Source organism: Notechis scutatus, chromosome 3 (assembly GCF_049901735.1).
Source record: "Notechis scutatus isolate UNSWTSFEM ecotype Mainland chromosome 3, rNotScu1.2, whole genome shotgun sequence".
NCBI lineage: Eukaryota > Metazoa > Chordata > Lepidosauria > Squamata > Elapidae > Notechis > Notechis scutatus.
This window is the reverse complement of record NC_142011.1, coordinates 46,095,927-46,121,038: the sequence shown is the minus strand read 5'-3', so window position 1 is coordinate 46,121,038 and position 25,112 is coordinate 46,095,927. Positions and strand designations below refer to the sequence as shown.

General features: G+C 37.9%; 1 protein-coding gene across 1 annotated transcript; it reads right to left on the bottom strand.

Moving 5' to 3' along the window:
* Nucleotides 1–5,597: 5,597 nt before the first annotated feature.
* NUAK2 (NUAK family kinase 2) lies at nt 5,598–25,093 on the bottom strand. Its single transcript, XM_026676820.2, has 7 exons — nt 24,758–25,093; nt 16,263–16,383; nt 14,562–14,713; nt 12,572–12,637; nt 11,263–11,382; nt 10,736–10,868; nt 5,598–8,868 (listed from the first exon to the last, which is right to left on the bottom strand). The coding sequence occupies exons 1-7, from the start codon at nt 24,962–24,964 to the stop codon at nt 7,730–7,732; spliced, it is 1,938 nt and encodes a 645-aa protein (XP_026532605.1). The 5' UTR covers nt 24,965–25,093; the 3' UTR covers nt 5,598–7,729.
* Between the last annotated feature and the right edge of the window lie 19 nt (nt 25,094–25,112).

Sequence of the window (25,112 nt, the reverse complement as noted above, 5' to 3'; positions counted from 1 at the left end):
AGGAACATACTGTATATAATTTAAAATATATTAAAAGGAACATGCACTTGATTAAGCATCCATTTGCCCATATTTAATGAACCTGTTTCTTTCTTTTGTTTCCATTTTTACCCTTTCTCCAGATAAATTAATATCATGACCTAAATGCTAAATGCTGAGAGCAAAAATGTATCTAAATTTTTATTGGGCAGGAAATCAAGAGGGAGACTTGGTGTCTGCAAACTTTGATTAAAGAATGCCAAGATGTAATGATAATGATCTGCTGGAGATTTATGGAGACATCTTCCTACCTTCAGTATTGTACACCTACATAAAGGATGGTACCATCTGTATGAGAGGAAACTCAAGAAACCAGAGGAAAGAGTAAACCAGGAAGATTCCCATACTTTCACTTTCCTCAGACAGAATGCCTCCAATGGATCCCCTTTTATTCCATAGGTGGAAGGAAGGAAAGAAGGAAAGAAATTTGGAGGATAAAGTTAAATGGAAAGAAGAAAACTTTGGAGCTTTACTGGGGAGTTCACCACTAAGCACACTTTGAGATTATGCTGGTCCAATAGGAGATGCTGGCCTATTTTCCTGTCTCAAGCTTTCCTCATTTCTTGCAACAAGAAATCCTTGTGCAGTATCATCTAGGGTAGGGGTATCAAACCCACGGCATCACATTGCCGTCACATGATGTTTCACAATGTTTTTTCCCTTTGCAGAGCTGGGGTAGGGGTGGCCTGCGTGTGACACATCTGCCCCGCAGGCCACCAGTTTGACACCCCAGACCTAGGGGATAAAGCTAGAGTAAAGGGGGAGGTGGTAGGATCTCAGTTGTGGGGAAAGTTCAAAGGTACATGGGGAAGATCAGAAAATCTTTTTGCTTTGAAAGGACACTCCCCTAATCCTTGGTGCACATAGTGCAAACATATTTTCTCCCTTGAACATTGATACTCTACTGAGGCCAGGACTCCATCCTATTAACATTCCTGTCCCAGATGAAAGCAATAGATATATAAGGTCTGGGAGCAGAAAAGCCAGTGTGTGTGTTTGGTCTGCTTTGCAAAATAGAAACTCCGGATTGGGAGAGGGATTCTTACAGATTATTAAGAGAATTTCATTCCTTTGTAAAATACCTGGATCAGCATTGTGGCCCCTTGTCTGTTTCTGCAACCTTGAACCACTAAGGAAGAATGAAGCTGACATTCTAAAGTCATGTCTGTTCTTCTTCAATGTACACAATGTTCTTTTTCATGAACAACCATTACCTAAATCTTTTTGAGTTGGAGGATGATACAAAGAGCCTGCAAAACAATTTGATTTCTATTCTATCAGTATCGTTACTTGTTTTTTTTAAAAAAACCTCTCAGCATGGGCTACAGGAAGTAACATTCTCAAATTTAGATCATTCAGATAGACTTGATTACAACTAATGTCATTGTCAGCACTATAAGGCAGACCAGACCAGAAACAAGTGCCATACTGGTCTAAAACTACTTGTATTAATACATCTAGCAAGTTTAAATTTCCATCTTCTCATATTTTCTCTTTGTGCAAATTAGGAAGGTGAGGTGTTTTCTGACATTTGTTTCTTGGTATGGGCTCAAAATGTATTTGTCTAATCATTCCCTCAGAAACAGTTCTTCCCACTGTCCTTCAAGACATTTTCTATTCTCTGTATAATTATCCCCCGTCAACAAGATGTGTTGTCATTGAGGGGCAAAGGACATAAGATGGTGAAAAGATCACTCTGGTGGAAAGCTCACTTGGAGAACAACTTTGACGTTCACCTCTCTTCTGTTGGATGGTGTCTGCTGATTTGGCAGTGAACAGTATTTCTGTGCTCTTCCTACCTTGAGATTCTTAGGACTTTGCACTGACCAATCGTCTTGTTCTCCCAAAATGGTTTTCTTAATGGATTTGGAAGCATGTGGGGAATTCTCTGCAGGGGAGCAAATTGCACAATGACCTTGTTAATTTCATCTGAATCTGAAAGTGGACTGGAGGGGGTGAATTCCAGGCCTGCATTCTTTTCATTTCAGGCTCAGTTTAACAGCTACCAGTAGGTTAAAAGTAGATGATTTTGTCAAGGCATTTAAAAGGAATTAGCATTAACCAAATGGAAATAGAAGAAAATATTACAGCATTTGGGGACAATTTCAGAAGCATAAATGAGCACAAGAAGACTGGCCTAGAGAGAGGAAATAATTCATTTCTTCACAGTTCATAAATTGGTCAGAATACAGAGTACAGAATAACAGAGTTGGAAGGGACCTTAGAAGGGACTCCCTGCTCAAGCAAATGACCCTATACCATTCTGGATAAATAACTGTCCAATCTCTTCTTAAAAGCTTCAGTGATGGAACACCCACAACTCCTGGAAGCAAGCTGATTAATTTTTCTCACTGTCAGGAAACTTCTTCTTAGTTTTGGGTTGGATCCCTCCTTGACAAATTTCTACCCATTACTTCTTGTCCTGCCTTCAGGTGCTTTGGAAAATAGATTGACTTCCTCTTTTCTGTGACAGCCCCTCAAATATTTGAAGACTGCTATCATGTCTACTCTTTTTCTTCATTGAACATCCCAGTTCTTGTGACTATTCCTTGAATAGTGTAGCCTCAAGTTCTCTAATCACCTTTGTTGCTCATATCAGCATTTTAAAAAGTCTGGCTAGTCTTGGCTTTTATTACGCTTAAGATACAACATCCCCTCCCCCGCCTTAAAAAAACAACAATACCACAGAAGCAAATGTGGAAATCACATCCTTCTAAAGGGCTAAATGTTGACCTTCACAGACTGTTACAAACTCATTCTCATTCTCCTATAACTTGCCAAATGTATGACCTGCAGACTTAATAGGTAGCCATGTAATCATTCTTAATCTGAATCGAGTCATTCTGTTGCCCTGGGAGATGGCAAAGATGGCGTTGTCTCTCCTCAGAAGTTGACTCCTATTTCAAGGTAGTGCTGAAATCATTTCTCGATCAGTTGGCCACTTTAGGGTTGTAAGACAGGCTTCATGGCACATGTATCACAGCAGCATACAATCATACATTCCAACAATACAACAGAGGGCTGCTCTCTAAGGGTATTTCCTCATTCTGATTAGCAGCAGAGTTGATTCTGGTTTGGATTCCCACTGACAAATATTTGGATCATGAAGCAGAATAGATTTTGATGCAGGATTTATTATACACCTTTGCCTCATTTCTATGCACTAGTGCACAAATGAAACACTCCAGAAAAATCAAATCTTTGCATAATTAGGATCAAGAATTACCAGGAAAATGCAGCAATTGTTGGAGTCATTAAAATCAGATGGAATCTGATAGTTCCTTTTCTCCAACTAAGAAATGTTATTGAAATGAGCTATAGCTCATTATATCAAAATATCTAAAATGCTGGAGTTGTGTGGATGCATGTATTTGTGTGAGAGTGGGAGACAGAGAAAATGAATATATGTGGTAAATGTCAACAGATATCTCAAATTATAATAATTATTGCATGTGGAATATTGCAAAGTATTATTCCATTAGTTTGATGTTCCCAAGTTGACTTGACAAGAATATTATGTGTTATTGTGAAATATTCCAAACATAAATGTGAGAAAATCTAGGAAAGACGACTATGGAGCAGAGCTGTCAAACTTCTGGCCCATGGGCCAGATGCATCACACACTGGCCACACCCATGCCCGGTTTGGTGAAGGGGGAAAAAGTCCCAATACGTCACATGATGACACGAGTTTGACACCCCTGCTATAGAGAATAAAATGAAATCCATGCTGTATATGATTAAGAAATGATGTTTTGCAATTGGAAAAAGCTAGGGAGGATAATTAATTGTAATTGTGGCTTCCCTCCCTCATATAAATACTTGGGAATGTGAAGACACAGCATCTAATTTGACGAAGAGGGCCAAACAAATGGCTATACCAATATCTCTTGTATTTATTTTTGCAGATATGGGATTGATTTTATTTCAGAGTTCCACATAGTGGGTTCATGAGTTTCCATAAATCAGCACTTCAGATGTTACTGAAAAAAGTTGAGGATTATTTCATTTGTTGTTGTTGTTGTTGTGGAGCAGTTATTCAGAGACCATTACTTATGGTTTAGAACAGGGTTACCACTATCTTTTCCATGCTTCTCCTCCAAGCAGTTTGTTAAAAATGTATTATTCTTTTCTGTGATATTACTAATAAATCTTTTCCTTGGTAGCTCAAGTGGCAAAGTTTAGTTAAAGTTGTAATTTGGAGAAAAAGCAGTATGGTTCTGCTTTTTGTTGTTGTTGCTGTTTTAGCCTGACATAGAATATATGCCTCCCCAGTTTGGGGAGTGAGCAATGAGGTGACAGAAGCTCTCAAAAGTTAAATTAGTAAACATTAAAATGGCAGGTGGAATACTTTAGTGTTGGAACACTTTGGTTTACAGTATTTATATGGCATTTTAGAAAAAGTTCATGTTACATTTTAAAAAATTCCTCTTGTGAATTGCCTAAATAAAAGTTTATAACGCAACCAGTTGGCATGCCATTCAATACCTGTGGTTGCTGTACCTCAGATTATAAAATACTGTAATTCTGGAGAAAGTTCAGAAGAGTGCTTGAAAATATTATGGAGCTTGAATGCCTTTATGTCAAAAGGTTATGTATGGTATTTGCATCTTTCTAGTTTAGTAAACAAAGAGACACCTGACAGAAACGTGGAGAGTTGTGTTTGTTGAAAGCGAAGTGGATAAAGCCAGGTTTTCCCCTCATTTTCATGTCAGCCCTGGATTCATCTAATGAAGCTGACAGAGAACAAAGGTTGCATTTCATTTTCTAAATGCAGTTACAATAGTGGTATTAACTTCCTTTATATGCAGTAAGTCACCAGCCTGAACAGCTTCAAAAAGAGAGCAGGTAAGTTTATGATGAGACCGTATCAAAGATAAGATGCCTCTTTTTACACTTTTCAGGGAAATCAGATTGGCACCATGTGGAAAATAAACTGTAGATGGGCCTTTGGTATGATCAGCAGGACTGTTATCTCTGGTTTTAATATCTCAGGGAAAGCCAAGGGAAATCATCAAAACCATAAAAAAGCAAAAGTTAGAATCTTTTGGACATGTGATGCCACACCCAGAAAAATATGCTATATTTCACTTAATCCTCCAAGGAAAGATTGAAGGCAAATGAGGTCCAGGTAGAAGAACATAATGGCTTCAAAATCTAAGGGATTGGTTTGGACAAAATTCAACAGTACTTTTGTGTGTGGCTGTTGATAAAAATAGGATTGCCACCATGATCCAACATCTGATGACAGATATGGCACAAAAGAAGCAGCACTTAGCAATAGCATTTAGATTTATATACTGCTTCACAGTACTTTACAGCCCTTTCTGTGGTTTACAGAGTCAGCATATTGCTCCCCAAGAATCTGGGTCCTCATTTTACCCACCTCAGAAGGACGGAAGGCTGAGTCAGTCATAAGAGCATGAGAATTCAAGAGGAGGGGGGTTGTACTATAATATTCTATTTGCTATCTCTCCTCTTTGGATCCTGCCCTCCCCTTCAGAGACAGGGAGTCTAAAATGACTGGCCTGGGCCAGTAATGTCAACATCAACACACAATTCTTATTATTTATTTATTATTATTTCTTGCATAAGCATTGCATCAATTTATGCGCAGACAAAAAATTCTGGTCCCACTTTTCTGGAAATTTATCTTCTTCGGAAGGAAAAAAAATACTTTATAACATAGTACTTTGAAGGTTAACCCAGAAAATACATGGCAAGATACTGCATCTGGTACTTAGAATCCAGATGCTACAATATGGACATGTTTTGCAGATTGCCTTCTTCTGATTATGAATGCACTATATTGCCTTTTTTTTTTTAAAGAATACCTTCTTTATTTTTTTAAAAAAAAATTCTGTCAAGTTCATATTGGTCAAAAAGACAGTATATTTTTTGAAAAAACAAAACACACACACACACACAAAAGCAACGATTCACTACTTTGACAACAGAACCAGATTTATCTTTCCACAAAAATCCAGAAATAATTAGAAGATAAAGACATTTGTTTTCCTGTTTTTCCAGTGTCATTTAGCAAACATATTGGTTTTTTGTAACCCAGATATAGAAGGCACAGGCATCTGGAGAAAATATGACTGGATTCCTAAAACAGGTTAATTTTAGGACACCCCAGAATGAGGCTTTCTGCCCTTTCCTTCCTTCCAGTAACTTTCAGGAGGGTCACTTGAACTACAAAGAGACCCTTTGGGAGATGTGGAGAACATCAGGAAGTTCAAAGAAAGGTATCTTCCTATGTTAAGTAAACATCTTTTGGGTTTCAAGTCATAGCCTAACATTTTTCCAAAGGCAACTATACTGTATTTTGGAAGGACTTGATGCTCACTTTAAAAACTTGCTATGCCTTACTATTCACAAACATCTGTTTCCCCATTAAACAATTTTCATCTGGCCCTCATTACCTCAACCTTTTAGACTGCATATTCTAGTTCAGACCTAGCTAGTTATAAACGGACACATTTCTGGAAACACAAGTGCCTATTTGAAAGCTACAGGAAAATTTACTTTACAACAGAGTTGGGTTACAGCAATTATATTTTGCATTCTTTTTTGGCAGGAGCGAAATATGCACCATATTTTAGTCACTTTTTAAATCAAGTTCAAGTGTCCTTCTAGTATTCTAAAAAGTAAAACAAAATAGAAATGAGAATAGAAAATTTAGAACTTTTCTGTGCCTTTACTATTTTCAGATTTTACCAGAACATCTAACTTCTAACAAGTCAGTATTTCCTGCATGATTCCCTCCATATCTGTTGGGCCTTCACTTCTATTTATCTCAGGCAGCATGCCTATATCGATTGAAGATTATGGGAATTGTAGTCTAACAGAAGGAAGCCCATGGGGGTGGGGATGTTCTAAATTTTATCAACTATTTTGCTGCTTAACTGAATCTTTTTAGTGAGCCCAGTTTTCTCTGCCTTTTCAATCCAAGTATATTGGGATAATTGGAATTCTAAATAATACTAAATAATGCAGATACCCTCCAATGAACCAGAACTTTAGTGTTCCTTTCCAAGTACCTTGTTTTAATCTTTTTCCCTTCAGAGGCATTTTTAACACATTCTCTTCTTTGTGCAATTAAAGAAACACAGTGCAAATAAAATCATCACTCCAGTCACTAAGATTAGAGATGATAATCAGGGTCTGTTTGGAGAGATCAAAGCTGTTCGGGAGAATCTGATGGAATGAGTTACCCATGATTCCAGTTCAGTATTTCTTTGTTGATGGTGTTGGGAGAAGAAAAAGGGCATCCCTTTTAATCCATTACTCTATACAGAACAGATGCTTTCTCATTCTCTCCCACCCTGACCCCCCCCAACCCCCAGTACTCCAGGCCCATCACACTTTTACTCCCCCCACAGCCAATGCCCTTCTATCAACATGTTTTTTCTCTCTCTCCAAACACACAGCCATACCCTGTTGTACCATTTTACAGGCAATGTTAAGAATGTAAATGCTCTTTTACATTCTCAAAGAAACAAGGAATATGTAAAAATAAATAGCCTCCCAGCCCTGTCAGGGTGAAGACAAAGACTCTGCTTCTTTAGTTCTTTATCCATCTGAATGGGAAGTGCAAATTGTTTGGAGAATGCCAGAATCTGGGCTGTAAAACATGTTTGCCACTATTAGCAAACGTGTGTCACTGGTCCTTGTTGGCAATGAGTGCATCAGCTTAGTTTCATGCTGATAGTCACAGCCCGTTTGTAGACTTCGGTAACATTATCACAGTCTGCCAGAGAGAAACAACTGTCTGCAAGGGGTTTTTGGCACTGAGTCACTGTCCAGCGTCGGAGTCGGCGACCCTTGGTTTCCACATCTCCCTCCTCCAGCTGCAAGAGGTCATCTGCAGAGACAGAGCCACGCATGGAGACCCCTCCACTTCCTGGCATTCGATCAGGCAAATCAAGCTGGTCAAAGGACTCCGTGGAAAGGATGCTGTCCTCACTCACAGCGCTGGATGGGCAAATGCGAGAGGCGAAGGGCAGCTTGGGCAAGATCACCTCAGGGAACGTTGGGAGGACTTTGTCGGGCACACCGTCAGACTCGGTGCTGCTGGAGGAATACTTGCCATTATGTTTCAAAATACCTTTCCGCCTGGCCTGATTATCACTGGAGTTGTGAGTGGAGGAGGGTGTGCCCACAAAGACACTGGCATTAAGGTCTATGTTTTCAGAGTCTAAAACATCTGCAAATTCACTACGCTCTGAAGATGAGTAATAACCAGACTCTCTTTTTGGTGGCTTTTTCAGAATTCCTTTCTTGGGCACTGGAAGGACAGCTACTACATCCTCTGTATGGCAGGCCAAGGATCTGGAGGATAGGACACAAGCTAACTCAACTGTAGGTCTAGTATTGTCTTCTTTTTGTGTATCAAGAGGAGCTACCACAGTTGAAGAAGGACCCTGGGACTTCTCACAAGAGTTTCTCTTTTTCAATATGCCTTTAGGTCTCTTTAGGATTGATTTGGATTGGTTCTCTGGTGCCAGGCCTGTTTCTTGCACAGCATGAGACACGTCATTCTCCTTTTTTGACTTCTTGAGTGAACGCTGCTTCTCCAACGTGACACCAGGGATGTGCTGTTTAAAAAAGCAGCGCATCTTGGACCCATTTTCAAACAGAGGCCTGGAGGAGCGACGAAGCCAATCTGCAACAGTAGCCAATGGAGATTCATCCTCTCGCAAAGACTCCTGTTCCCCAACTGGCACTTTGTAACCCCAGTTGATCCACCAATGGCTGGCTATGTCCTCAATGGTAGCTCGGCGTTCTGGATTCACCATTAGCATCCACCGGATCAAGCCACAGGCATCTACAAATCAAAGAAATCATATGAGATGTACAGAGAAGGGACATGCTTCATTTCACAGAAGTCTTTTCAAATTTTAATACAAGAAGATCCTATTTCAGCTAGTGACCTAGATCTGATATCCATCAGAAACTCCAAAACTGCAAATATAAGAATATATTTTTATAGACCTCACATTCCCAGAAAGGGGTAATTTAGGACATCAAGTCTAGCTTCTTCTCAGTCAACAATTCGAAGTAAAGCCTCCCATATGAAGGGCTATCCAGCCCAAGCCTTCCTTAAAACGGTTTTACTGTTAACTTAACTATGAAATATTTTTCCTAGAAGAAATGGCAAATCGAAAATCGCTCTGAGTTAAAGCAGAGCTGGTGATTATGGTGAAATGATATATTTTCAAAGGAAGCTTGCTAAAGCTTGGAAGAATTTTGTTAGAAGGAACAATAAAAATGGAAACAAATCAAGTTCTAGAATATAATTTGAAGGTGCTAAAAATCAAGATTATTAAAAGGAAGGAATATAATGTTGGTGTCAGGATTCCGGCAGAAAACATTGTCTATACACGTTTTATAGTTGTCAGTTGGTTTGTTTGATCAAGGTTAAAATAGGTATGTTATCTCTGGTATCCTTCAATCAACTTTTGCTGATCACAACTAAATGGTGAAATTTTAATGACTTGTTTCTAGATAAGAGATAGGACATAAAATCATTTTTGTAGTTTAAGAAAAGGTGATAATCAGTTTTCCCAATTGTTAATTATAAGTAAAAAAATGAATTCAAAGATTTTTGTTTAAGAACTCTCCCCTTATTCATCAAAATAAAACTTAGATATTAAAGCCTTTGTTAAGAGAAACTCAAACTCTGAATGTTATATAAGCCTATATATAGAATTACAGTTCAGAAATATCTGTTTCTCAAATATGAGATTATTTTTTAGCCTAATGCCTATTCCTACTACTTAATTTGCCATAACATTGCCAGTTCTATGGAAGGAATTACACCTGATTTCCAATGGAAAGCATAAAATATCCTGGTAGTTGTTATCTTATATAAAGCCAACTTGATATATTTTGTGCGACTATATGGTTTGCTAATGTTTAACAAAGAAATAAATGATTGGAAAGTGATTTCAATTTTTACATTTTTTTCAGTGTACATAAAATCAGCTTCCAGGTTTTTATAATGTTGGCATCAAATATGAAACTGTCTGACCTAATTATTGCATTTACAATAATTTTTGGAAAATAAATTAACATTTCAGCAATCAATACTACATCATCAATATAATATCTTGTGCTAATTTTCACTAACTCTAATATTGTTGGTGAATTTAGTATTTATTTGTCACTGTGATCTCCTTAGCAGCATGTCAGTTGTTCTATTTAAATTCTGTACCCATTCAATCATACTGTATTTCACCAGAAGTTTGCAAATAAGTCCCAACAAATGTTTTGAGTTTTGTGTTTTCAAATCCAGTCAAGTCTGTGAGTATTCCATTTTGTAATTCCTCTAGATTATTATTTATGCAAAGCATCTGAAGAGCTACCCTTCCACAGAAGCAATCCAGCCATAAAATGACATAAACTAATCTGTAAATTAAGCAGCTGGCTTGAAATGCAGTACGGCCAATCTATTTCCTGCTTTTATTACACTTAATCCTTGGCCTTTTTGAATTATAAAGCTTGGTCTTCCCCTATTTTAATATCTTGTTTTCAGTTCTTCCTGGAATCACATGAAATAGAAATGTAAGCCTTGGGAAAAATACTAATTTTTATTACTGCAATAAAAACAGTACTCAAAGCGGTGTGTGATTAATAAAAATAGAGTGGAATTATTCCCTAGGCAGAAAACCCCTCATCTGGTTTCAACTTACCTGAAAGTTTGGTGGGCTCTTTGTAATCTCCTCTTGTAATCTGTTTTACCAGTGTCTTGTAATCATGGCTATCAAATGGCATTGTGCCATGGATCAAAATATAGAGAAGAACACCAAGAGACCAGCTGTCAACCTGCAGATATAAAACCCAACTGTTAACTTGCAATCAGTCTACCCAAGGAATAAAACTCTTCTTTGATCTTTATGTTGGCAACTGCTATTACCATCAGGAAGTGCAAATAAGAACATCTTGCCCCGATCATTGCCAATAAAACAACAATGTCATTCTGTCCGAGTATACCTTGTCTGTAAACTGCACAGTAGTTTCTGGCCATCAGTTTGCTCTTAACCACCCAATGGGTTTATTAAATGTCATATGCATGACCAGGTGCATAATCTTGCAACAATATTAAGTATTCAGTGGGAAAAGCCAGGAATTTCTGCTATGTGTTTTGCAGCCTGAATAGTATTAATAGTCCAAATACTTCTCCAGTATTGGGGAAATTTTATTTTATCCGTTCCCTTACCTCAGGTCCTTTGTAAGGCCTTCCGTTAACTATCTCAGGAGATGCATAGAGGGGACTGCCACAGAAGGTTTGAAGAAGCCTATCTTGTTGGAAAACATTGGAAAGGCCAAAATCTGCAATCTATAATGAGGAACAATAATTTCAGATTGATGCTGTTTAATACTATCGGAAAACAAATAGAAAAGACTTCCTTTAGAATAAGTTTTACTTTCCAACCCCAAATCAACTAGAATTGTATTTTTACAGAAAGCCTTTTAGTTCCTGCATTGTCCACATAAACAAGCAATCTGGCCCTAGATTTAGAGTTGTCAGATCATCCAGATAGTACTGCATATATATTCAAAGTTTGCAAATTTGACAACAGCTTATTGTTTATGTAATATAAATTGGGGCCTAGGCCCAGCAACATGTTAAAGGAGAAGGATCAAAATGATCAAGATGGCAACCACAGAATCACAATGGAAACCCTACTGTTATGTGTGTGTAATGTTGACATAATCTGGTGCCCTCAATCTGTGCTTAATTGCAAATCCTTTATACCCAACGTCCCACTTGCCATCTTGGTTAATTGTGATAAGATAATGAATTATTCTCAGATACACAACTGAATCTTTTGTCTAAAAAATGTTTCAAAGTCTCTTTCGCTGCCCCACAAATGTCTTCCTTTTCTTTTTCTTAAACAAACCACATCTTTTTGTGTTCGATTTCACCAAGAGTCACCTTGTACTTTAATCTTCATTATCAATCTGCTTGTTTAGCAGAACAGAAGATAAGCTAAACTTCTTGGCGACTAGTTTTTAATCTTTTTCTTGTTTAAAGGAGCCAAGTAATCCACGCACAAATAATCAAAATCAAGGGTTTGGATAACAGCATCTTTTGAGTTTTTTGAAGGTATTAAAAAAGGCAGGACTCATATTTCCCTTCTGAAACTCTGAAATCTATTAGATGTTAGTGGGTAAAGTGGAGCCATCAATGCCTGAAGCTTGAAGGCACAGAATGTAGCAACCCTGCTAAAAGTAACCAATTTTAAAGCTGACTGCTTGTGAATCTTAGTCTGCAATGATGTTGTGCAATCTCTAAGATTATTTAGAACATTTTCACACTGGAAGGCTTAACATGCCAGCATCTCCACTAAAATCCATCCTGACAATATAAATGTCTGCATTTGTGGAGGAGGATTGAGAAGTGGGGAATTCATCACATACTATCCAAACATTTCAAAATTGCTATTTTAAATGGACCTTCATCGTATTATAAATTCTTCATTTGAGAAGTACTCAAATGCAATTTCATGCCAATTCCAACTTACCTTAATGTTTCCGTTTGCATCCAAAAGAATATTTTCTAATTTCAGATCTCTATGAACAATTCCATTCTGTTAGGGAAAAAAAACAGAAGTCTGATTATTATTTTTCCTGTTAGAAGACGAAACAAAAGAAGGCTACCTCAGTTCATCCCATCTAACTGTGTGTCATATATTAGTATTTTGCTTAAATATTTATTTTTCTATGAAGCAAAACACTAAGCCACCAAATAGAGGCACAGATGTAAGTGAAACATAGACACGTCGTATGCATACTAAGTATAGGCAGAGTAATAATATGGAATTCCTGCAATCTTACCAGCGCAACCCATACATGAGAACTAAAGCCCCAGAAGCCTCCTGCTAAGAACTGTTTTGTACCACTTAATAAAAATGCTTGCATTCAAATATATGGTTTTCTATGCAATAAATATGTGTTGAATGTGCAGTTGTGTGGGAATAGTAGTAGTAGTAGTAGAATCTCTTGCACAATTGTTACTAGGTAACACAGATGAAATCACAAGGAAGGAAAACCCTCCCTATAATGCCTGCAGGATGTTTTGGTGACATATTTCCTTTTGCTACTGAGAATTCCCCTAATAGGGTGATGTGGCAAAATGCAGATTTCCTAACTAGTACATTTCTTTGCAAAGAGCAAGTTGTTATCAGTTTCTGTATCCTAAGACAATAGAATTTGTTGCAAAGGAATGCAGTATGTTCCCACCAACTGTCCACGCTCATCTATAGCCCTTAACATGCCTAACCCCCAGCATTACTTCCTGAGTTACTTCCATTCCCCCGCCCCCTCTTCCAAGAAAAAAGCTTTCAAAATAAGACCAGTAAACGTCTGGAATTCCAGACTGACCAGCTGTATTTGAAGCAGGTTGTCCAAATTATACCTTAGTCTGTTACATTAAGCTTTCCCCTTGACTTTCAAGTGCCATTAGCTTTGAATACAAATGAATGGAAGCAGGTGCTTTCCAATATAACAAGTGACTTATTTTTGGCATGTAATTTGAAAGCTCTGGGCAAATTAAGGTGATTGTTGCAAGGTTACTCTTTTTAAGGAAGTTTGCTCATGCTCCATTACCTTGAAGAGAGCTCGATCTCAATGATGAAAAAGTTTGTTATCTGTTCTCTTTCCCATTAAACACCCAAACAAAATAGGAAGTGCGGGGAGGTAGTGTTTGCTATATTTCCTTTATAGAACAGCACAATATAGGTTTCCCCAGTGCTCTTCGGTAAGTAAATGAAAAACTAAGATTTACATAATCAAGTTTTTAATCCACTATAATGTCATGCCAATAAGACTTTCCTGACGGTAAACCTGAAATTCATACTACTCTAATTATCCTTATTGGGAACGTCTACTGCTTTAAGTAGTACCCAAAATCCAGCAGCCCAAAATCACCCAGCCTAATCATTTTGACTTGCTAGCATAGTTTTTCACAGTAGATGTGTGTTTCCTAATGCAGCTTCTCACAGTTGCATCCCTAGGACCAGATGGGATATTTCAGCTAACACCACAATCAACTAGTTAGTGCAGATGTTGTATGTAACAGGAATTTTAATACACAATCCTTTCCCCCGCACCACACACTTTGAGGAAGACGTTCACCTTCTAATGTTTACATCTTCCATAATGGAAGGAGAAAACTCATCCTCCTATGAAAGCTAGGAATGAGGAAAAAAGTTCAGTTACGTTGCCTATATATATAAAAAGCTAAGGACACCAGCCAACAACGTTATTAATTAGTCTGCATGGATGTGTTCCATATCAAACTAACATACCATTACACTGCTATAAGGGAAAACTGAAAGAAAAAACCTATTGTACTTTTGATAGATTGTAGGAAACTCATGCATCCCCATTGTGATAATATTTAAATAGGGTAATTGTGTTTCAGCTTTCAACCATCTTAAATAACTAGATGTAAAACATGGATATGAAAACATAAATTGAAATATTTTGGTTTTTTTTTTCATTTTCACTAACCTTATGACAATAATAGATTGCCGACACCACTTGCCTGAAGAAGTGCCGAGCTTCCTGCTCCGTCAATCTCTGGCGCTCACTAATGTAATCATACAGATCTCCTTTGCTGGCATATTCCATCACAATGACAATCTTGCTACTATTTTCAAATACTATACAAACAAGAACAGAGAAAAGGTTAGGAATGACTGTAAAGAATTCTATATATCTTAATGCCAAATTATTCTAATAATAAACCTGTCACTTTAGTTCCTGTCCTGACCTGCAAATTTGTATATTTGTGCAAATGTATGGCCAAATAGTTTAACACTGTTTTAACTGCTGTGGTATGTACTGTAGCAGGTAAATTAGATTTAAGTTTAATGAATTTCCCATTAGGAGCTGTAACTAAAACAAATTTTTAGTTGTGGACTATACCACCTGCCAAAGAATTGCAGGGATCAATACATGGATACAAGCTCTTTTCATCACTGAATATAATAATGGTTTAACTTTAGCCCAGGACCAGATTATTTCTTTTACCAATTCTTTTGTTGCCTTTCTTGATTCTGGATTACAACACTAGCAATAATCAAAAGTTAAGATGGTGTGACCAAGGCTCTCCCAATTTTCATGACACATGGAATGCAGTTTAAAAAATGAGTGAAGCTTTGATGGCAGAATCATGGCCACCCATCATGATGTTTTTGACCACATCCTCAGTACCCCTGCAATAATCAGAATGGTATTTTTGAAGTGTTAACTTTTTTATTTCTTGTTTAAGAATACAACACTTTAAGATCTTTCACCTAGTCGTGCCTTCATGATATTGTACATAGAACCTAAACAAAGAACAAAGAAGTTACCCAGACTCAAAGTTCTTTATTCTCAGTCTTAAAATCATAACAATCAACTGGTGTTCAGAACATATACAAGTTGTTTTGTACACAAACACACACACCAAAAAGAAAAAGAAAGGAAGAAAAAACAAGGAGAAAATATGAACAGTACTGAAAAGTACAACGGGAAATTTTCAGTGTTGCTGTGTTTCATATATTCAGCTGCATTTCAAGCAGAATTTTATGAACCTCCTCTTGTGTTTAAAGGATGAAGAACAGCATTTATTTATGTGTAAAAACTGTAAACATGGCCAACTCTGCTTGAAGAGAAAATCTTGATATCTCTTTTCCTCTCCATACTATGTAATTGGCCTCCTAATCAAGACTGACCAAACCAGTTTAAACTCTTCCTGGGCATTGCCCTGAGATGTTTTTATACTTTATACTGCCACATTTCCAGCTTGTGCCAATATGCAATAGGAAAAAGAAAAAGAAAAAAGTTCTTTGAACAAGTGTCTCTTTTAGAACTTTCTACCCTCGTAAATGCAAAAGGCCATGGCAGTCTTATTAAGCCACAGATCAGATGAGTCAATCTTTAACACTCTGTTCCAATAAATTATAATCTGCCTCGAAAGTTTGGCAATTGAGCCTATTCAAAGTACAGCATGTATAAATAAATCATTCCACTAAAATATCTTGATTTAGCTACCTGTTCATTTTCTATAAATGCTGCATTAAGCAGTTTTGAAACATAGAGATAAAAACAGTTCCCTGTCCTAAAAACAGCTACAATTTCTAGAATTCTGTTTCCTCCCTTTCTGAAGAGTGATAGGCCTGAAAAAAGTAGATAAACTTAAATTCAATTTAAACAAACAATTCTTACCTTCATGAACAGCAATGATGTGGGGATGATTGAGAGAAGACATGATTTCAATTTCCCTTCGGATATGGAGAAGATCCTGCTCATCCTTGATTTTATCTTTCCGGATGGACTTGATAGCAACCTGGAAATGCAGTTTTCCTCCAATTAACAGCGAAGCAATCTTTCTGAATGTAAAACTTATCAATGCACTTCTTGATTTTTTAAAAAAAATATTAATTTGTATTCCACCTTTATTGTGTACCGCTTCAAGTAGTGCATATTGTAATGCTTTTCCCTCCTATTTTTCCTATAATTCTGTGAGGTAAATTGGGCTGAGAAAGAGTGATTGGCCCAAATTTACTCAGCAGGCTTTCATGCCCAAAGGAAGATTAGAAGTCATGCTCTCTCTGTTTCTAGTCCAGCACTACCCAAAAATTGCTTCTTACTTTGCTTTTATTTTGAGACCTACCATTAAGTTTAAAAACTTAATGTTAGTAGCATTATCCGAATAACTAATTGTGTATTTTAAAATTCATACTCCTGGCCCCTAGACCTAACACCCCCCATTTGGAAACATACATTTTGAGAATTCTATGATTTTAATTTTTTTTAAAAAAATATTTATGTGATTTATCCCTGCCTCAATCTGAAGGTCATCTAGGTCATTTTTTATTGAATTAGTTCAGTGCTTAAAAATTTCTGGGTTTATGTTTTAAGTTTTTTTTTTTTTAAAAAAAAAGGATTAAGAAAAGCAAGAATTTATCTGCTAGCCACAAAGATGTCAGCACACTGGCACTTAAAACATTTTGGCTATAGATCTTCTTAAGAAAAGGACTTTTCATTTTTAAATTAAACACCTTTTGTTTTTCTTTAAACAAAATATCTGCTTGGTTCTTTTCAAAGCAGCAACTTTGCACAGGCTTAATACAGAGCAGGAGTTTGGTGTTTTGGTAGAGTTCTTGTAATAAAACATAGCTAGTGAATAGAAAGTGAGCAGAGCACATGACTCTAAATGTTTTATTTGCTGCAAATGAAAACATTCTGTTATTCTCAGCCATCCATTATGGCTGAAAATAAGTCACTTGGTCAGATTTAAAACAAAAAACAACAGTTTGGCACTGGAATAAGGGCATAAAGTTCCAGGTACTATTTTCTCTTCTGAAGAAATACATTTAAAAAAAAAATGGAACATAGAAGTTCCTCCAACATAGCCAGCTAGTCAAAATGCTGCAAATCTGAAATAGCAGAAGCAAACTTTATAAAAGACTGCTAAGGATTGCTTTATTATGAAAATTCTTTTCCAAGTAAAAGAAGGAGAGGAGAGGGAAAGTGAGCAAGCTAAAGAATAGATGTAGTTAATCCTCTTTCAAAGAGATTGTGAAGACAATGCATGTCTTGGGTTGAATTTTCAACAGAATCCGGCACAACCTCCATATCCTCCCTCAGACAAGAATGCGGAACAGCATTAATCCTGTAAAAAGATCCTGGAAGACACATAATACTAAGTCTCCTGGCAACAAGGAAAGGGAGGCCTAGTCTTGCATCCCAAAGGCAGAAATGTTAGAGCTCTCCTATCTAGCCACAATGAACTCAAATTCCTTCTTTGCTATAAAGGGAGAGAGAGGCAGAGAGTGTTCAACTCTTCCCAAAGATGGTGTATTTTAAGGCATACACTCCAGACCTCAGCAACAAAGTCATCTGGACTCCCAACTAGTGGTAGAACAAAGAGATGGTTAACCTGCTAGGTTGAATCTCAACTTGGAATTCTAAAAAGCAAATTCATTTCCTCTTGCTAAAAAAAAGAAAGAAAGAAAGAATAGTTTTATCAGTCATCTGAGATTCAGTTTACGCAGATATAATTTAATTTTGTTTCAATGGGTTACAAGCAAAACAGAGGTATATGACTTTGCCCTAGTACTAATATGAACATTATTCTTCATCTCACGTGAAGCTATTTTCAGAAAATACTAAGCAATCAGGAGATATTCATTTAATACTAACATTAATGTTAGCCACTTTTCGGGGGTGGGTGGGTGGGGGGTGGAATTTTTGATTCCTTCTTTGGAAGAATGGCTAATTAGATAATAGGAATATTGGTCTGATTTAGGAATAACATGCTACTCTGATAAAGAATTTAATCCTAACTGAAAAATATTGTTGGGTCATAATGTTATATATGGATTTCTGCTGTATCCAAAATTCAGCTTCTGTTACAGATAAAATTATGTCTTTACTGTTTTATAGCTTTTTTACTGATTCGAATTGCTTTAACAGAGTATGTTCACTTGAAAATTCAATAAGGATTGGTATGCTATTTCCCAATATGTTTTATATCTTTTTTTATATGTTTTTCATGTACACTTTCCAGTTTTTTTTAATAAATATAATAAACTAAAAAAGAAGTTGGCCACTTGGCACACGTGCATTGTCACACTGGGATTGTGGCTAAAGCCTTGAACTGTCTGATCCCTCATTGCATCCACACCATTTCCTTCCTCTTTATGATGTGCTGTTGTTTTTTAAAGGGAAGGATATAACTCCAAAATATAAACCAATTATATGAACTCAAGAGACAGATAAATATCTGTCATGAATCATCTCTTGCAACAAAAAGATAAAAGAGGAAAGTAACAGGCCTGCCTGTGCAAGGAATAAACTTTTTTTCTGCAAACTGAGAACCACACCTACTGTGAGTGGTATGCAAGGATCCATACTTTCAAGAACTCAGATGAACGCTCCCCAACATATGAATTAAGTAATATAAAGTCTATAATAATTTAAGAGCATGAGTTTGGGTCTATATCATAATTTATTTTCTTCCTTACATAAAAAATGTAATATTGTACACATTGTGAGGGAGTTCCAAATGTGAGATAGATAGATAGATAGATAATCGATGAACGGACAATCTGCCAGCAAAACATTTGAAAGAACTCGGGTGCTTTGGAAGAAAAAAAAATGTGGGCAACTCACAAAAGATAATGAAAAGAGAGAAAAGAAACTGAAGAAAGAGCTTTCTCACTTATAGATTTTGTTTCATTCACATTTGTCAGCCTTTCCCTATCTTTTCTAGATTAAAATGTTCTACCCAATTAATACATCTTAATTAAAAAAATGTTTTAAAAACTACAGGAGCCAATTAGTTTATTTCCCAGGGGAATGGGGCAGGGAGAGACACAAATGGACAACTAATGCAAGGGAAGTCTGGAAATAAATATCCTATAAAGGTTTTGATTCACAACATCAATAAGCACATATGCAATGAACTGTATCATGGTAGTATCTCCAGTGTCAGAGATTCTGAGAATGTGGTCCAAAACATCTTATATAAGCAGCTCTCCTTTCTGTGGTTTATATTGTACAATATAAGTATAAGCTTCTTTCATTAAATGGACTTTGTGCTAGGTTCAAGTTTCAGTCTCCAGTTCTTCCCACTTCACTGCCTCATCATTTGGATAAGTTTCTGGAATGTGCGTCGCTGGTGGGCAAAGCCTTTCCTGGTAAACTAGTAGTTGCCTTCTCTAACCTATAAAAGTCCTTGTCCCATCCACTTCTTAAATCTAAGCCCCAACTGCACTCCTAACTGACCAAGAGGTCTGAAATGTTTCTTCAAAGCTAGGCAGAATCGCCCTAGAAGTTTAGAAAGATTGCCTAACATGGTCAGAGCTGTTAATGCTGAAGTACCACCATTCCTTCATTTTCAGTACATTGTCCAAGATGCATCCCTCAGAGTCTGTTCAGAAAAGAGACACATTTATGAAAACTGCCCAGAATTAAGGGACAAGTACACTTGACTAATGCTCCGTGTCTTATCAGGGCAATCCTAAAAACTACAATATGCAAAGCTAGTTGTTCATATTTATTGCCTATTCTGATATCTTCAACATGTGTTGGGCCACAGCTTTTGTTATCCTGAGCCAACATAGCTATAAGCTGTACTGGTTGCACGTTGTGAGAGCTGTAATCCCACATATAAGAGACAACAGTTTAACAGACTTTTTTTTTTGTACTTGTCCTGCTACAAATTACATAGTAATATATCTTTCCCATGAAATTTCATTGTTACCTACAATATGCTGTTAAGATTCAAATTGTATGCTTTGTCCTTTCCCTGCCCGACATAGGCTCCTTTTAAACTCTAAATTAAACATGTTATTAGAAAAACTTGCAATGTTGAGTGTAAAGCATTGTATAATGTTTGATGATATGCAAGAATAATCAATATTATATATCTTTACTGGTTTTTACTGCATCTACTCCATCTGAATCTAGATGGAGGGTGCAACTATGCACAGGTAGATCTTTGGAAAATGGCTTTAAGACAACCAGCCCCATATTCTAGTTAAAAACTAGACAACTGCAAATTATGATTGCAGCTTTTTTTTTTTTGTTACAATTTGGTCTGAGTGCTCATTTCAAATCTGACTTTAATTATGGTTTTAATAAGAAAGAGATCTTCAAAAGGTAATAAATGTTTGCCAGCTGTGTTAGAATGATAAATTCTATACATTGCCTTCTTCCTAACAAATCATGGCTTAAATCTGGTTGTCAAAATCCCCTGTATTTGCTGCTATCCTGGGTTTTGGTGGGGTGGAATGAAGTGGATTAATTTTTTTAGGAAAACCACCCTCCTCTTTCTTTCAACCCCTTGATTGTAAGTACTATATTGTTAATAAAAGTATAGAAATCCAGACCTACAGTTTGATTTGGCAGAGAGCCAAGGATTAAAAGCTACTTTCCCTAGCTTATAGATACAAAATAACAAACTGAAATAGAAGCCAATAGGCTTCACCATAGATGCACTGTCTAACAGAAAAAACAAGACACTCAAATTTCTTTACATAAGCAATTCAGGGTGATTACAATAGTTAATAGTTTTAAAAAGCAATGGAAAGAAGTAGAGATTAAAAAAAAAAAAAAAAAAAAAAAAAAAAAAAAAAAAAAAAAAAAAAAAAAAAAAAAAAAAAAAAAAAAAAAAAAAAAAAAAAAAACATTGATTAAATGTTTAAGCTACACACATTCTATGTTGATTTCAAGTCTTGATTCCTACACTGGTTTGGTGAGCATATATTTTTAAATATATATTTGAAGTCTAACTAGATCTAAGGGACCATTCACTAAAGTTAAATTAACTGAATCAAGATAGAGAATTCTGGGAACGGCAGTTCCCATACGTCCTGATTAGATTTCAGGACTGCCCATCTCCATATCAACTCTGGGGTGGCTGACTATATAAAAAATAAATACAAAAAGATAAAATGTGATGGTGGGACAAATACATCTAATAAGGGGTTCATCTACCCTACCCCAAGATCTGGGAAAACAGACAATTCTTCAAGGCTTTCTGGAATGTCATTATGGTAGGATTTTGCAGGGACAAGATTTCAGGTGCTGTGTCAAAGAATCTACTTTCTGGGTCCTGAAAGATGACACAATTTAATCAAGAAGACCTAGAGAATTCCCAGTCTAATGGCTCTTACCAGTCAGGCAGACACCATTGGAGATTGGAGGTCCTTCAGATAACCTCAGCTCTCCATGTCATGTAGAACTTTACAGGTGATAACCAGCACCTTGAATCACACTCAAAAGCATATTGGCAACCAGTGCAGTTCATGAAGTATGTGTGTCATGCAAGCATGCATAGGCAGGCCCCCACTCCTTGCGTTATTGCATTTTTGACCAGTTGATGCTTCTGAGTGGTCTTCATGGAGAGCACACTGCAACAGTTGAACCCTAAGATGACAATGGTGTGAGTAACTGAAGGGCTGCCTGATCCAGGAGGGGCACAACTGGCTCATCAGATGAAGCTGTACAAAGGCCCTCCTGGCCAGAGCTGCCACGTGTAGGTTGGGGAAAGCTGATCCATACAATAACAAGATGTATCCTCTGAACAGAGGTATCAATTATCATATACACCTTGTTCATCTGAAAGCAGAAGCAACAGTGATATTCAAAGTTATGATTTAAATTAAGATAGGAGATGCATGATTAGATTAGCAGGACTTATACAGTACTGCAATATGAATATTTCCCAAGTTGCTGGCTTTGGAATAGAAAGGTAAAGACTTAGTCAAGTCAAGCTAAGCTTCTGGGGATTACTGAGTACCTCCATCTAGTTTTCTTGGCAACGACACAGAATTGATTTGTCATTGCCTGCTTCAAGAATGTTTGATTTCTCAGATTATATTTATTACATGAAAAAAGAGAGATAAAAGTAGCTTACTAGAATGAAATTAAGTATGTGGATTTAAGTTTGACTAACCTGGGCATGGTGCAAAAAAGAGGTCAAGTTGTACTACCTGCTATTTTTGTTGGTATGCTTATAATATTTATTCTTTCAGGCTAGTATAAACATGTAATCTCTTCTTCCACAGGGAAACAAGATCTGTGACTTCAGTCAGCATGACTCGAACTGTTTCCTTCCCACATCGGCCCAACTTACTAATGCTCCAAGCCAATGGTGCTGCCACGGATAATTTATTTCCAAACTTTAGGCTTTTGTCAATGCTGCTTAAGCAATATATCTTATGTAGGGGTTTATGGAGAGACAAACAATACCATCATGATGAGTTCTTTCAATAAACTACAGTATTCTACTGAATGAAAGCCAAGACATAGGCTTTAGGGCAAATTTACACTGTGCTTACATAACTGCCCAATGCACATTCTTGTAGCAATGCTAATTTACACAGGAAAAACAAGGTTAAAAGGAAGATATCAGAGACCTTTGGATCTTGCTCTTCTGGATACTGTACTTTCCCCACCCCTTAATTTCCAGCCAATAAGACTAGCTTTCAATATTTCAAGTGAGGCAAACATTACACAGGCAGGCAACTCATGCCAAAATCAATGACATTAAAAAGTTGAAGTGTGGGGAAGACATAAACATAGAAGCACAAGATGGCCATCTTTCCCCCCCCCCCCCAATTCTTTTACAACTCTGCCAAAGCCACCCACAGAATAACCTCAGTCCACCAAAGGCCACTGGCTCACGAACAGCTTGCCACTATCATCAAAAAGAAAAGCCAGGGAGGGAGCTTTGCAAGAGCGCTCTAAACTTATCACCCTTGCTCTTAATTGCCCTTAATCCTATCACTCTTCCTCACTAGCTAGAATGATTTAAAAGAGGCATGAGAAGTCTTGCAAGACTGCCTCTCATTTGCATGGGCCTGTCTCGCTGCATGTTAATTCTCATTGTTAAAGTATATTTTGATTTAACACACTATGCCATTTTTGCACTATTTTTTGCACTACTGCATTAATTTAGAATCCAACTCCTTAGCCAAACAAGCTGGGCCACTTACATAACAAATGCTGCAAAGCCCATTGTGATCCAACTTAACAAAAGCTAATGTGTATGTGTGTACATCTTTAAATCAGTGTTGACTCCTAGTGTTTTAAATGTATCTTAAATTTAGCTTTTTTTTCTTCTTCTTCTGCAAATAGTATAACAATTAGTGTGCAATATAATTAAAATAATGAACCATTATGCAATCCCACTTCTCTCAACGGCTTTGCGATTTTTTTTCTTGCAAGACTGCTAATCTCCCCCCCCATCAGCAAACCCTGCAGGGTGTAGGTTCCTAATTACTTTCACTGTGCAGCAAAACGCCTCCCCTCTCCAGCCAAAAGCCCTCCGCAGTCAATAGCTTTGCCAGTTGAGCTCCAGCAGCCAGTCAGCCCTGCGCTATTTACCGGGGAAGGGGGAAAAAAGAAGAAGAAGAACGGAAGGAAGAGAGATGAACAACCCTCATTACATCAGCTGCAAGGGATCATCAGCCACGGCTGCGAAACCACAGCATTCTCTATAATGCTAAGGGGGAAAAGGGGGAGATTGCCGTTTCACGGGCTAAACAAGCTGGAGGACCAAAAAGAAAAGAAAAAGCCTGCAGGCTAAAGGTAGAAAGACAGAGAGGGCTTCCCTTCACTTTACAAGTACACACGCAGGGAAACTAATAGCGGGAAAATTCAAAAGACCGCTTGGATCGACGGATTTCCTTCAGGTTATCCACCCCACCCCACCCCACCAAAACCGTAAGAGGGAGACAAGGAAAGGATTTTGACTGGGCTCAGAACGGGAGAAAAAAAATTAAAATGGAAACAGGCGCGATAGCTTATCTTTCTGGTTGCTATATTGTTTGCTTTTCAATAAACCTGCATCAAGTCGTGCTGAGTTTCTCAGCGCTGCAAACGAGTCGAGCAGCAGCAGCAGCCAACCGTGCAGGCAGGTTCTTGGAACAAAAGGCTAAATCCTCATGCATGTAGGCGCAGGTCGCTTCGGAGTTTCAATTGCCAGCTGCCTCCCCGTCAGGCAGGCACCCCAATAAATAGACTGTGTAGTCCAATAAAGCCGGTCGCCTTCTCTGACCTGGCGCACAGAATACAGCTAGGCTGGGACTTCACCACCCACCATCCCCTGCCACCACGACGCCCCCCTCCCCGCACGGGGAAGCCGGACCAATAACCCAGCCGAAGAGAGCAGGTTGGAAGGAAAACCCCCGGGCGCTTCTCCTTACCAGCTTGCCGGATCGCTCCCTCGCCTTCTTCACTTTGCCGTAGGTGCCTTTGCCCAACGTCTCCAGGAACTCGTAGCGGTGCCGCAGGTTATGCTTGTGATAGTGCCGCTTTACCGCTTGCTTTTTCACCGGCGCCTTTGGGAACTGGAATAGCCCATCTTTGAACAGGGAGACCGCCGGAGCCTCGGAGGGCGGGACACGCTCCATTGCCGCCCCCGCCACTCCGCGGAGCCGACGCACCACTTCAACGACCGCCGGCCGACTAGAATCCTAGAGCCGGCCGGCCAACACAGTGCCAATAAATGCTACAAACCTGCCCGCTTCGGACCCTCCCTCTGGCAGCTATTGGCTACGC